This window comes from Festucalex cinctus, chromosome 13, assembly GCF_051991245.1.
Source record: "Festucalex cinctus isolate MCC-2025b chromosome 13, RoL_Fcin_1.0, whole genome shotgun sequence".
Classification (NCBI taxonomy): domain Eukaryota; kingdom Metazoa; phylum Chordata; class Actinopteri; order Syngnathiformes; family Syngnathidae; genus Festucalex; species Festucalex cinctus.
The window spans coordinates 7,055,160-7,069,209 of NC_135423.1; the positions used below are offsets into that span (position 1 = coordinate 7,055,160).

The 14,050-nt window shown below is 44.5% G+C and overlaps 1 protein-coding gene across 4 annotated transcripts in view; it reads left to right on the forward strand.

Moving 5' to 3' along the window:
- The window catches only part of plch1 (phospholipase C, eta 1), a 62,189-nt gene extending 51,860 nt beyond the window's left edge, over window positions 1-10,329 (forward strand). For 3 of the 4 annotated variants that reach the window (XM_077541204.1, XM_077541205.1, XM_077541201.1), the window contains 5 exons: window positions 1,057-1,203; window positions 1,405-1,484; window positions 1,613-1,672; window positions 2,339-2,723; window positions 4,525-10,329. In XM_077541204.1, coding sequence (XP_077397330.1) covers window positions 1,057-1,203; window positions 1,405-1,484; window positions 1,613-1,672; window positions 2,339-2,723; window positions 4,525-7,076 — 3,224 coding nt within the window. In that variant the 3' untranslated portion in view covers window positions 7,077-10,329. The remainder of the gene's footprint in view (window positions 1-1,056; window positions 1,204-1,404; window positions 1,485-1,612; window positions 1,673-2,338; window positions 2,724-4,524) is intronic. The other variant, XM_077541203.1, reaches the window with a different exon arrangement.
- The last annotated feature ends 3,721 nt before the right edge of the window (window positions 10,330-14,050 follow it).

Below are 14,050 nucleotides of genomic sequence, written 5' to 3' on the forward strand. Positions count from 1 at the left end.
GAAATTCATCTTTTTTTCATATTTATTTATTTCATATTATTTTTTAGATAAAATATTATTTTAATGAATTGATTAAATAAATAAAATTAAATAATTTTTTTTTTTTTAAATGTCAGAGTCCAAAATTTTACGTTGTCAGAAAAAAAAGAGACCAAAGGTAGATGAAAACATTAAAAAAAAAAAATTATTACCTCAAAATGTCCAAAAAGTGACAATAAAACCTCCAAAATGGAACAAGAAAAGCAAAAAAAATACAGTAAAATGTCCACGAAATTGGCAAAAATGTCAGAATTGAATTTAAAAACGGCAGAAAAAAAAATGTTCACAAAGTAACCATAAAAAGTCCAAAAAGAAAAGAAGAAACCCTGAAAAACTGCCATAAAATGTCCACGAAATTGCCAATATCATATTAAACTTTCTAACACTAACACACTGTTTCATTCATCACGTCTAAATGTTTTGCGGCTCCAGACAGTTTTTTTTTTTTTTTTTTTTTAATTTGCCCTAAAAGAGCTTTTTTTTGACAATTTAAAAAAAAATAAAAAATTGAAAAGGTTAGCGAGCACTAGCTGCGATCCCAACAGCCGAAACAAACGCGCATGCACCGTAAAATCCCGTGAATAACATGCACTTGTGTATTATTCGCCGCCACCCAAATCACCTTAATTTTTTATTTTTTTTATATATACTTGTGTATAATACGTTCCCCCGAATATGAAAGATTCAAAACATACCAATCAAGTGCAAATTCTTTTACCTTTATACCTTGTACGTCTGCTGAAAATTAAATAAGTCAAGTATCCCTTTAAAAAAAAATTCTAATGATAATAATAACAATAATAATAATAATAATAATAGTAATGATGATGATGATGATAAAAAAAATGTTTTAAAAATGTTTCTATTTTCCCTATAATAATAATAATAATAATAATAATATGTTTTACAAATGTTTATTTTTTTCCTTTAAAAAAAAAAAGTTTCTAATGCTAATTGTATGTATTTATATGAGATCGCTGTCGAAGATGAGCAATTTTTGATTGTGACTCTGGCTAGGCTTCAACCCGGTTTGGGAGGAAACGCTGTCCTTCACGCTGCACATGGCCGAGGTGGCCCTGGTGCGCTTCCTGGTGTGGGATCACGACCCCATCGGACGAGACTTCATCGGCCAGCGGACGGTCGCCTTCAGCAGCCTCATGCCCGGTTGGTGTGCACATTTCCCCGTCGCCGCCGGGCTCATCGTGGCGCTCAAATAAGAACGCAATTAGACAGACCCCGACAAGACACGCTGTCACATTTGAACCGACGTTTCTTCTTATAACTTGACAGCGTCACGGCCGCGGCCCGCGTTGTTGTTGTCAGGTCGGCTTTGACTCTCGCTTCTTTGAAAAATCTCTCCCACAGGTTACAGACACGTCTACCTGGAGGGCCTGACTGAGGCGTCCATCTTTGTGCACGTTTCGGTGCATGACGTGTACGGCAAAGTGAGTAATCCCGCCGCCCTCGTCTACTTGATGACCGTGTGAACCTCTCGACGCCAGTGGCGATATATTTTGGAAAGAGGAAATGCGCTGCTTATCCGCTTCTCTGCCAATCCTTTTTGTCTTTCTAGTGGAGTCCCCTAGTCCTGAATCCCAGCTTTACCATAATGCACTTTCTAGGATCCAGCAAGGTATCCGGGTGCCTTTGTTGAACGCTCCGTGTGGTGCTGCATGAACTGTAGGAAAATGCATGAATGCAAAAAAAAAAATTAATAATAATAAAGAATTTAGAAAAAATGCACTTTGTGTTTGTGTGTGACACTAAACACGCTCATGTCATGCAAGCCGCTTTCACACGGAAATACCTTACAATTGTCACATCAGAGCCATAACTCATTCTTTGTATCTTTTAACACGTTTACTTTGCCTTTTTACTTGGGCTGAGCAATTAATTTAATTCAAATCGAGCAATTAATTTAATTCAAATCGGCATCACTACTACTTAGCTGCTCTTAAATTAAAAATAAATAAATACAAAAATACAAAAAACGTGGCCTTTATTGAAACATATTTCATGTCTAATGATAGTGACCTTCAGGTGGCTCTTAATGCAAAATAAATTAATTAATTAAAAATATTTATGCTCAATAAATCTGATATTATTAGTTATAAAGAATAATTTATTGTTTGTTTGAGAAAAGAACACGAGAAGATGAAGATTTATTTATTTTTTTATCTTGTACTGTCATGTAAGCATGCTTGCCTAACCCACACAATGGCTTTTTCCATTTTTTGCTGTGTCTCAAAAGACACAAGCGGATCATACACTACCATCTTTTTATTTTTATTTTTTTCAGGGAAGTCAACTCCGCGGCATCCGCGGTTTGTTCAACCGCTCGTCCAAGTCCTCCACCGATACGAACTCGGCGGGCCTCCGGAAGCGCTCCATCAGCGACCACCTCCTTCGCCGCACGGCCAGCGCCCCGGCCAAGGGCCGCAAGAAAACCAAGATGTCGCTGTCCGAGTCGGCGGCCTCCGTGTCGGAGCACAAGAACGGCGCGGGCATCGAGGCGGTCGGGGAGGGCGTGTCTGGGAAGGAGCCAGGGCCGGATAAGAGACTCCAGGCCCGGCCCCCCCTCACCCACAGACCCATGTCAATGCCTTTAGACAGGCTTCTGCAAGGACAGCTAACTCTGTGCTCCGGAGATAAGGAGCATGACGTGGGTGCCAACACCGTCATTGGTGGGTATTATTCTCTCTTTCGACACTCAAATGTTTACATTTTAGACTCATCAGCATCGGAGTTTATAATCATGCTGATTTATAATCAAACTAAACAAACCATTGTAACGTTTAACATTCAGGGTCCGGCTTAGTCCATAAAAGACTACAGTGGAACTTCCTACATTAAACTCAATGAGTATCTCAATGTGATTTTAAACAAGAACCAGAAATGGAACTTAGAACTCTCCCCACTTCGTGAAGCTTCGCTTGATATTCTTATTCAGATGATTTGTTTGGAAAAATAATTTTGAGATACAGTGTTCCCTCGTTTATCGTGGGTGTTACGTTCCAAAAACTCTCTGCGATAATATTCACTCGCCTACTTCTTATTAATTTACTGATTTAAAATTTATTTACTTGTATAAAAAAAAAAACTTGTATAATCACTTAAAAATGTTTGCTTTGTTCGTTTTTGTTACCTTATTCTTTACTGCACAACCAACAATTTGTTTCATGTACAGCACTTCGTATAAAGCAATGCCTGTTTTTAAAGCGCTTTATAAATAAAGTTGAGTTGAGTTGAGATGAATCAGTGGATGTCCGTATGTCCCCGTTCGGGCGTAGGGTTGGGGAGATATGGCCACGCAAAGACCAAAAAACATGTTTAAAAAAAAAAAAATGCACGCTATAAAAAAGCCGCGAAACATGAACCAGCGATAAACAAGGGAACACTTCCAAACAAATTGAAGGGTGACCAGCTCCTGGACTTTGGAGGTTCTACTGTACTCTAAACTGCATGATGTCTTAAATAAACATTTAGATGTCATTTAGCATAACTCTAATCCAGCTCCTTTTCTTACTTGCTCTGCTATAAAAAACCGAAAGGACTTAAATGCAGTAAAACATTGTGAACTGACAGACTGCCGCCTGCTCTCCATGATACCTTAACATGCCTTTTCTGTCCCATCTTCATTTGTTGTGCTTCTTGATAGTAGAGAAGTGACTAGGATGTTCCCGCAGGTAAATCAGAATTACGTGACTCTTGTATGAAGGTTGCATCGTTCCAACAAACATGCCAGTATTGCGTCCTCCCAGTGTATTCTATTTTATTCCTTTTCCACTGCACTGTGCCTACTCGGCTCAACACGGCTCTCACAACAATTTCAAGTACATGGACATCCGAGGTTCTAAGTCCCAACCTGATATCAAAAGGCAATCTCAAGCCACTGTTGCCCACAAATGCTAATGTTAGCATCTGGATTTAGCTTTGGACGGTGTAGTGTTTTTCAAGTCTCCCATTTGGCCCGTTTTCTGTCTGTTCACAGTATCTTCTTGAACAATATGTCTCCCTATTGTGGTCAACAGCCACAGGAGGGTCTACTATCCTCCATTGTTGCTGTTTAGTCATGCATCTCATTTTGCTTTTTGCTTTTCTCCTGCGGTACTGTTCTGAAGTGCAAAACAAACCACCCCAAACCGAATTAAAAGAGAAGCCTGGCTGAGACGGTGCTATGCAGTGGAAAAAGGGGCAACTGAAAGTGATATGGGAACGATATCGCTGTGCCATTTGATCCCATTTTATCAGTCCCATCTGGTCATCTCTTTACCCGATATGATGTTTTGAACCATGGACTCCAAAGCCTCATTCTCCAGCTTCTCCCTCACAGTTGTACTTGGTGATCCATTTGTCTGTGGTTTACGTTGTATTGGCTGGATTGTTAATTGTCGTCATTGCTCTTGTTGGATGGCTTGATGTCTTTAATTCTGAGGCCTCATTTTCTGTTTCTATTTGTTAATGTCCAACAATGTGTGTCCACAGGATCTTACCCCTTTGACAGAGCCACGTCTTCCTCTGTGGATCTTCTAATGAAATCATCCGCTTCCATTCAAAAAACCATCCAGTCCCCCTCGAAGATGGACAACAACTGGAAAAAAGATCTCAATAAACCACAGGAGGCCTCTTATCTGGTTGTTGGTGATGATAACATTAGGACCGAGGATGATTATGTCAACTACCAGGCAGATAACAATCGAGTCAACCAATCAGCAACTTCTACCAACAAACCGTGTAGATCAGATAAACCTGAAACTTCTTCAACCAGCACGGCGTTCACAGTTGCGCCTTCGGTGTCCTCATCCTCCTCTTCCTCTGTACCTTCCTCCGTGGCCCCTCTTTCCCCAGTCAACATGGATCATGACCTGAAGAGTCCCAACTCGCTGCATGACAGCACCATCTCCAGACTCATTGATGCTATGTCCTTAGGCAACGAGCAAGACACGCGAGGCTCCATATCAGCTTTGATTGGTCAGTTTGAAAGCACTGCTGACCAAAATGAGTCAAATCATGTCCTTACTCCTCCCAGGGCGCTTCAAGATATCAGGTCTACTCCAACAATGTCAGGCACCCAAAATGCTCCCCAAATTGCTACTCCAAGAACAACCCTTTCACCATGCACGATTCACCTGGCAGACTCGACCAGCCCTGCTCTATTCTCTAGTCCAGAAACCGCTGATCTTGAAGAGGTCTACACCATTCTAGATGAGGAGATGCTGTCACCCCCTGTATCAGTGTACAACCAGAAAAATCAGTCAGTCCGTGTTCAGGCAAGAAGTATACCATCAACCATCTTGGCTTCTTCTCCAGTAAAGGTGGCTCAAAGTTTAGGGAGCCAGCGCAATAAGTGTTGGAATGATATTACCACAAATGGCGGGAGGACTGTAGATTCCGAAGAGGTAGAGGAGAGTGTGTACGAGGAAGTATTTGATCCACCGGCACCGATAACAGAACAACAGAGAAGTTCTACTCAGAGATACACTCTTTCGCCTGTGAACAAGTCTTTCCGATTATCCCATAACCATGTCGGCAATACTTTTGCAGGGGTGGAGGTGAATGTTGATGCGGATCCAACAGAGGGGAGGTTGACCTCACCAAGACAAGCATGGGAGGCCCTCAGTAGTCCGACAAAACAGAGTGCTATTTACCAAAACGAGTCCACTCCAAAATACTCCCAACAAAGACATCCTCTGCCGTATCGTGAGCCTCAGCAGTACCCAACATTTTCAACACCTTGTCCATCCTCGTACGGTAAACCTTCGTACCAGCGACCGAACCAACAATCCAGCATCCATTCTTCTCCAATTCAAAGACCCATAGACTCTAAACTTTCCAAACCAAGACCACTCAGTCACAACGGCTACCCGAGTCCCCCAAGCAATCCATTTACTTATAATCAAGACTTTATACAACAGAGAGGCTGCCTTATATCAAATGGTTTTCCCCAAGGAAAGCAAGGCAACCAGATCCCCAACAGTTTTCACAAGGGAAGACAAGGATATAGAGTCACAGAGCAAAATGGATTCTCTTCTTCAGAGAGTATCCATGTTCACTCTTCTCTGCCAGCAAATAGCTGTAGGGGTGGAGGCATTCACTCACCAACTACTGATTTTGATACAGTGTATAGTCATGTGGACTCTGTTGACGTTGCATCCTCATCAGAGTCTTCAATCTCACAACCAAGCTGTCAAAGTCGAATTCAAGTATCCACTCCAAAGCTTTCTTGGAACCAAAAGGTAACTGTGCCTCAGTTACAGTCCGACATCAAAGCTCCAAAGATTTCAACTCTACGGTCTTTATCAACTGGTCCCCAGTCGATTACCGTCGATTCCACGATCAACACTCCCTGCAAGTCCAAGTCTCTGGGAGATCTGACGTCGGAAGACATATCATGTAACTTTCAGAGCAAATACCACATCATCAGTCGCAGTTTCATCACTCCACACATGAGGAAACAAAAGAGGTTGGGAACCATGGGGGGAGGAACATTCCAGTCCCAATCTCGCGACCCACTGACGGAACAGTTGCGCAAACTGGTTAGTCTTGAGATTGAGGATAGTGATAGAGAAATGTGTCAGTCTCCTCAGTGCGATCAGGAAGCTCAATCCCCACAGACAACGAGCACAGAACCCTCTACTTCCCGCGATATCGACGACTCACCTCCACCACTCACCCGTCGTTTATCCTCCCGTAGCCAAAGCCGAGTGCGCCACATCAACAGCCGTGCCCGCGAAAGACAACAGGAGGCCCTGAAACCACGCTCAGGCGGCATGGTCAACGACACCGCCGCCGTCGTTTTGAGGAATAAACCAGCCTCACAGAATTCACCTGTGAACAGACACTCGACCGGCTCTTACATTGCAGGTTATTTAGGCCATCTGGGGGACAGGGGACTTCCCGAGGGAGCTTGTACTTCGTCACGGTATGGAAATGGCGATCAACATGCAGATCGCACCTGCACCGATAACTCACTTCCAACGTCAGACTCCTCCAACTTTTTGTCAGAGCCAGAGGTCTACTTCCTGCTTCGACTTTAGCTAAAATGAGATAAAAGACCGAGTTGCTGAAGGAATTATAAACTTTTATTTCAAAATGGAAGGTTTTCTCTGAAGCTGGACATGCACTGTACCATTTTACTAGTGTTTTGTTTACATTACAACTTAAGAGTTAATCACCTGCAATTGAAAAAGACAACGCTAACCAGTGTTGTGTTAACGCTGGACCTGGACTGCCTGCTATGTTGCTGTTCCACTCAGACAGAAAAGGGCTCAGAGTTTGGAAAAGCTAATCCTAACTCTGCTTCAACTGCGAGAACACTGTCGTAGCCGACAAGGTTTATAATTTGTTTCGTGACCGTTTAGTAGCCAGTCATTGGTCTAGAGGCCGAGAGAAAAGAATTTAAATCAGCTCCAATTTAATAATGACTCAATAGAAATCTTCAATTGGCTGGCAACCAGTTCAGGGTGTACCCTGCCTACTACCAGAAGCCGGCTGGGATAGGCTCCAGCACCCCTGTAAGCCTTGTGAGGTGTAAGCTGTTAAGAAAATGGATGGCTGGATGGATGGATCAATAGAAATCTACCTTCACTAAGCCGACTGGCCAGTCGCAATGCAGAACAGAGATTTTACTTTTTTTTTTCATGTTACGTTCTAAAGGAATTCAGTTGTTTTTGTTGTTGTTTTTTTTCTAGATAAGATAAGATAACTATGGTGAAATGATGTGAAAGAACTTGAAGGGAATTTCCGTTCATGAAACAAACCTATATAAAGCTATGGGAGTCACTGGAAACTCTCAAATATCACTCACTCGTTTATTAATTCCAAGGAAAGCAATGTACTTTTATCATCACTATAATAATGCTAGGAACTCATGCTATGAACGTGAGGGCTGTTAGCAACCCAGCTAGATGGCCACCATATTGGTGGGGGCAAGATTTCCATCAAATCAATGAATGTGTCTAGATTAAAAATAAATAACTTGTTTATTTCCAACTAATTCTCATCAAGTTTATTTATTTTATTTTTTGCCAACATCAAAGCATCTTTGTTATTTTGGTTTTCATGCCGTCCACAAATACGAAACATGCTGACACTTTGCCCCAACTAGTTTAGTGTTACTGCTGGTATCTACCTATCGTCCATACCCATGATTAATTATTACTATCTGGGCCAGAGAGCGTAAGCAGCTATAAGGCTAGCCTTACAGCCTTTAAATTAGCATAATTGTAACCTTTTATCAGAACAGAGTGACTCAGTAATATTGTTGACCTTTGTCTCAATGTTGTGTCATTTGTATTTGTTAGCTTCCAACAAAAGAGATTCTATAATACATTTATGACTTCAGTTTTGGAATATTTTTTTTGCTCTTTAATGGTAATTATGATTAAATGATATGAGCGAGGTTAAATGGGGGGAGTTCTTAACTCATTCACTGCCTTTGACAAGTATACTTGTCAATTGTATTTTTTAGAGCGGTGCTAAATGGGGGCGAATCTGAGCATGCTCCACTGTAAATATCAAACTTGGAAACAACTTTACTGATGCCCAACCACCGGTAGATGACATCATTGCCCCATTTTATAGGAAATAAACACAGTTTCAGAGTCCATGGGAGAAATGGCTGTATTTTGGCAAACCTACATTTTTCTGCTGTCAATTATAAAAGAACGGGACGGGACAAAAAGTAGGGAGTCTATTCTGTTATTTGGTAGATTCGGTTTATATATAATTATTGAATGTAATATCACGTGAGTATTGGAAATGTAAAAATTTTCTATAATGACTGGCAGTGAATGAGTTAACCTTCTAACTCAATTAAAGCTAAACGGCTGACCGCATAGTTATTTCAATCCCTCAAAAATCCAAAGGCACACTATTATGTGGTTTGAGGTAAGCAGTATACTTTTAGGATACGTAAAATAGTACTATGAATATGAGGGGTTAATATCCATGTCGCTAGCAAGCTTAAGCAGCAATTCTAATTAGGCTAGCTAGCTAGCTAGCTAGCTAGTTAGCTACAGGCTCCTAGTTGTAATGTTTGTTTAGGCCTGAAGCATTTGAATGATTACAGTAGTAAAGGAACAGCTCGCCCACTTCACAGGACCTTTTGGTATTCCTCTATCATTTCTCATTTGTGGTTAACTTTTGTTCTGTAAGTTTTACATGTTGGCTTTCATATTGACGCACAACCCACCCCCCACACCTACCCAAGTAAAGGCAGACTGGATAAAGTCTGCATAGGCAGTTGTATCTGGTCAAAAATAAAAGGTATAGGAAGCAATACACTTGTAAAATCCGTACAATAACAGTATGCTGTTTGTTCGTTCACCAAAATGTTAACATAATGCTACTACTTCATCTTGATTTGCTTTGCATGATTTCATTGTGTCACTTTGATGTGGTGGACTGGACACCACCTTCAAAGGCAGAGGTCAGTTTGCACAGTGTATGCCTAGCCTAAGACTCAAAATGATGCCATACAAACAGCATTGTTACAGCATGAGATTCATGTATGAAATGTTCACGGTCTTACTAGTTAAAAAGTTGTTCTAGTCTGGCAGTGTGTTGTCGATATTCTGCTTAATGTCTGAATAAAGAAAGACGTGTTATTGTTGTCCCCGTGATGTCAAAACTAACACCGAAGCAAAAAAAAAAAAAAAAAGATCGGATTGTGACACAGAATGTGTTTCTTTGTATAACCTGAATATGTTGTGTATAAACAATGAAGGTCACCACCATGAAAGTCTTCCTTCTCGTTCACGTATTTTCATTTACGTGTAAAATAATTCCGCCGTTGTCTTGGATCCTTGGATGGTGTTTTTGTTCTGGCTCCGTGTTTGTGCATGTGACCTACACGTGAACATGTCGAGCATGACTATGCACCCGTTTACACAAAAGATGTTGCAGCGCTCGACAACTTCTGCACAGAATGAACAGTCGCAGACGAAGGCTCAATCTCGCCTCTCAACTTCTGTGCTTCTGGACTTGTTAGTCTGCAAATAAAACAAAAACAAAAAAAAGATTTGGAACTTCAAAGCTTTTATTTTTTTAATTACTTTGATACAGAATACAAACTTGTCAATTCTGGTGATTTTTATTTTGTACAACTCGTAATGGAATGCAAATAAGTGTACAGCGGCGAAGGCCGAAGAAGAGAGCGTAGTAAAGTTGTAATTGTATTATTTTTATTGTTCCAGTATTAAACCATCTCTTTCTTTGTATTGTTGCTCATCTGAAGACTGTGAGCATTTTCCTACCAATGCAATAAATGAAGTATTTGGTTTCCAATAATCCGTTTGTTTAATCTCTTCTTATTGTTATTCTTTCTTTCTTTTTTTATTTTTATTTTATATATTATTTTATTTATTTTTTATGAACTTAAAAATTTCTTTAAATGATACACGTGGTCCAGGCTTCATTCACCATTGCAGAGGTTTAATGCTATTGTCGGATTTATTCAATAATAAATGTGCAAAAAGTCGTAAACAGCCCCAATAAGGCCCATCATATACAATGAGGTGTAATTGCTCATGAAATGGCTGTAATGGAGCTGATGAACGGCACACCTGTTGCCCTGTGCAAGTGGGTCCCTAGTAAACCTGCCACACCTTATTATTAATGTTTGTGGAGCAGAAGCCCGATAGCCGCATGCGCACGACATCTGGCCTGGAGAATTGCCTCGTTTCAGGCCACTTTGACTATCGTAAACATTCTGCCTCACTTCCTACTCAGCCTTGAGTTACAGTTTCCCCATTAAATTTTGGTTGAGGGGTTTCATCTATAAAAGTCAATTTAGTATTTTCAAGAGGCAATACTGGTACATTGGGTGTTACAGGCTTCATAAGTTAACTCATTCACTCCCAAAAACGTATTTATTACGTATTTGTTTTTTTTTTCCCCCTGATGAAAGAAGAGACACATTTTTCTTTTGGTCGGTTCCATGTTTTGATAGCAATAGAACATGAAAATGGCTGGGAGTGAATGAGTTAATCTTAAATACATGGAATAAATGGGGAAAAATACATGCAAGAAGAAAGGAAAAAATAAATGAGTTGTTTTTTTTGTTTTATTTTAAATCAACAGAGGCTATGCAATAATTTAGTTTCACATTTGTGTGTTATTGTGGTTTGTTTGGTGAGGGGCCAGACTAAGAACGGCTCAGAAGACCCTGATGATGAAGAAGAATTTTGGAGACGCGTTTCCCTCGCCCGGACGCGGGTCACCGGGGCCCCCCTCTGGAGCCAGGCCTGGAGGCGGGGCTCGCTGGCGAGCGCCTGGTGGCCGGGCCTGCACCCATGGGGCTCGGCCGGGCACAGCCCGAAGGGGCAACGTGGGTCCCCCTTCCCACGGGCTCACCACCGGTGGGAGGGGCCAAAGGGGTCGGGTGCAGTGTGGGTTGGGTGGCGGCCAAGGGAGGAAACCTTGGCGGACCGACCCCCGGCTACAGAAGCTGGCTCTTGGGACATGGAATGTCACCTCTCTGGCAGGGAAGGAGCCCGAGCTGGTGTGCGAGGCCGAGAAGTTCCGACTAGATATAGTCGGACTCGCCTCCACACACGGCTTGGGCTCTGGTACCAGTCCTCTTGAGAGGGGTTGGACTCTCTTCCACTCTGGAGTTGCCCACGGTGTGAGGCGCAGAGCAGGTGTGGGCATACTTATTGCCCCCCGGCTCGGCGCCTGTACGTTGGGGTTTACCCCGGTGAACGAGAGGGTAGCCTCCCTCCGCCTTCGGGTGGGGGGACGGGTCCTGACTGTTGTTTGTGCATATGCACCAAACAGCAGCTCAGAGTACCCACCCTTTTTGGAGTCCGTGGAGGGTGTGCTGGAGAGCGCTCCCTCTGGGGACTCCCTCGTCCTGCTGGGGGACTTCAACGCTCACGTGGGGAATGACAGTGAGACCTGGAGGGGCGTGATTGGGAGGAACGGCCCCCCTGATCGGAACCCGAGCGGTGTTCTGTTATTGGACTTCTGTGCTCGTCACGGTTTGTCCATAACGAACACCATGTTCAAGCATAAGGGTGTCCATATGTGCACTTGGCACCAGGACACCCTAGGCCGCAGTTCGATGATCGACTTTGTAGTCGTGTCATCGGATTTGCGGCCGCATGTTTTGGACACTCGGGTGAAGAGAGGGGCGGAGCTGTCAACTGATCACCACCTGGTGGTGTGTTGGCTCCGATGGTGGGGGAAGATGCCGGTCCGACCTGGCAGACCCAAACGTATTGTGAGGGTTTGCTGGGAACGTCTGGCGGAATCCCCTGTCAGAAAGAGTTTCAATGCCCACCTCCGGCAGAGCTTCTCCCTTGTCTCGGGGGAGGTGGGGGACATTGAGTCCGAATGGACCATGTTCCGCGCCTCCATTGTTGAGGCGGCCGATCGGAGCTGTGGCCGTAAGGTGGTCGGTGCCTGTCGCGGCGGCAATCTTCGAACCCGCTGGTGGACACCAGCGGTAAGGGATGCCGTCAAGCTGAAGAAGGAGTCCTATCGGGCCTTTTTGGCCTGTCGGACTCCGGAGGCAGCTGACAGGTACCGGATGGCCAAGCGGAACGCGGCTTCGGCGGTTGCTGAGGCAAAAACTCGGGCATGGGAGGAGTTCGGTGAGGCCATGGAAAACGACTTCCGGACGGCTTCGAGGAAATTCTGGTCCACCATCCGGCGTCTCAGGAGAGGAAAGCAGTGCACCATTAACACTGTGTATAGTGGCGATGGGGTGCTGCTGACCTCGACTCGGGACGTCGTGAAGCGGTGGGGGGAATACTTCGAAGACCTCCTCAATTCCACCAACACGTCTCCTTTTGAAGAAGCAGAGTCTGGGGACTCTGGGGTGGGCTCTCCTATCTCTGGGGTCGAAGTCACTGAGGTGGTTGGAAAGCTCCTCGGTGGCAGGGCCCCGGGGGTGGATGAGATCCGCCCGGAGTTCCTAAAGACTCTGGATGTTGTGGGGCTGTCGTGGTTGACACGCCTCTACAACATCGCGTGGACATCGGGGACAGTGCCTCTGGATTGGCAGACCGGGGTGGTGGTCCCCCTTTTCAAGAAGGGGGACCGGAGGGTGTGTTCCAACTACAGAGGGATCACACTCCTCAGCCTCCCTGGTAAGGTCTATTCAGGGGTGCTGGAGAGGAGGGTCCGTCGGGAGGTCGAATCTCGGATTCAGGAGGAGCAGTGTGGTTTTCGTCCTGGCCGTGGAACAGTGGACCAGCTCTACACCCTCCGCAGGATCCTCGAGGGTGCGTGGGAGTTCGCTCAACCAGTCCACATGTGTTTTGTGGATTTGGAGAAGGCGTTCGACCGTGTCCCTCGGGGAGTTCTGTGGGGGGTGCTTCGGGAGTACGGGGTGCCGGGCCCCTTGTTACGGGCTGTTCGGTCCCTGTACGACCGTTGCCAGAGTTTGGTCCGCATTGCCGGCAGTAAGTCGGATTCGTTTCCGGTGAGGGTTGGACTCCGCCAAGGTTGCCCTTTGTCACCGATTCTGTTCATAACTTTTATGGACAGAATTTCTAGGCGCAGCCGAGGCGTGGAGGGGTTCCAGTTTGGTGGCCTCAGCATTGCATCTCTGCTCTTTGCAGATGATGTGGTGCTGTTGGCTTCATCAGGCCGGGGCCTCCAGCTCTCACTGGAGCGGTTCGCAGCCGAGTGTGAAGCGGCTGGGATGAGGATCAGCACCTCCAAATCCGAGACCATGGTCCTCAGTCGGAAAAGGGTGGAGTGTCGTCTTCAGGTCGGGGATGAGATCCTGCCCCAAGTGGAGGAGTTCAAGTATCTTGGGGTCTTGTTCACGAGTGAGGGTGGGATGGAGCGGGAGATCGACAGGCGGATCGGTGCAGCGTCTGCAGTGATGCGGACTCTGTATCGGTCCGTCGTGGTGAAGAAAGAGCTGAGCCAAAAGGCAAAGCTCTCGATTTACCGGTCGATCTACGTTCCAACCCTCACCTATGGTCACGAGCTGTGGGTCGTGACCGAAAGAACAAGATCCCGGATACAAGCGGCCGAAATGAGTTTCCTCCGCAGG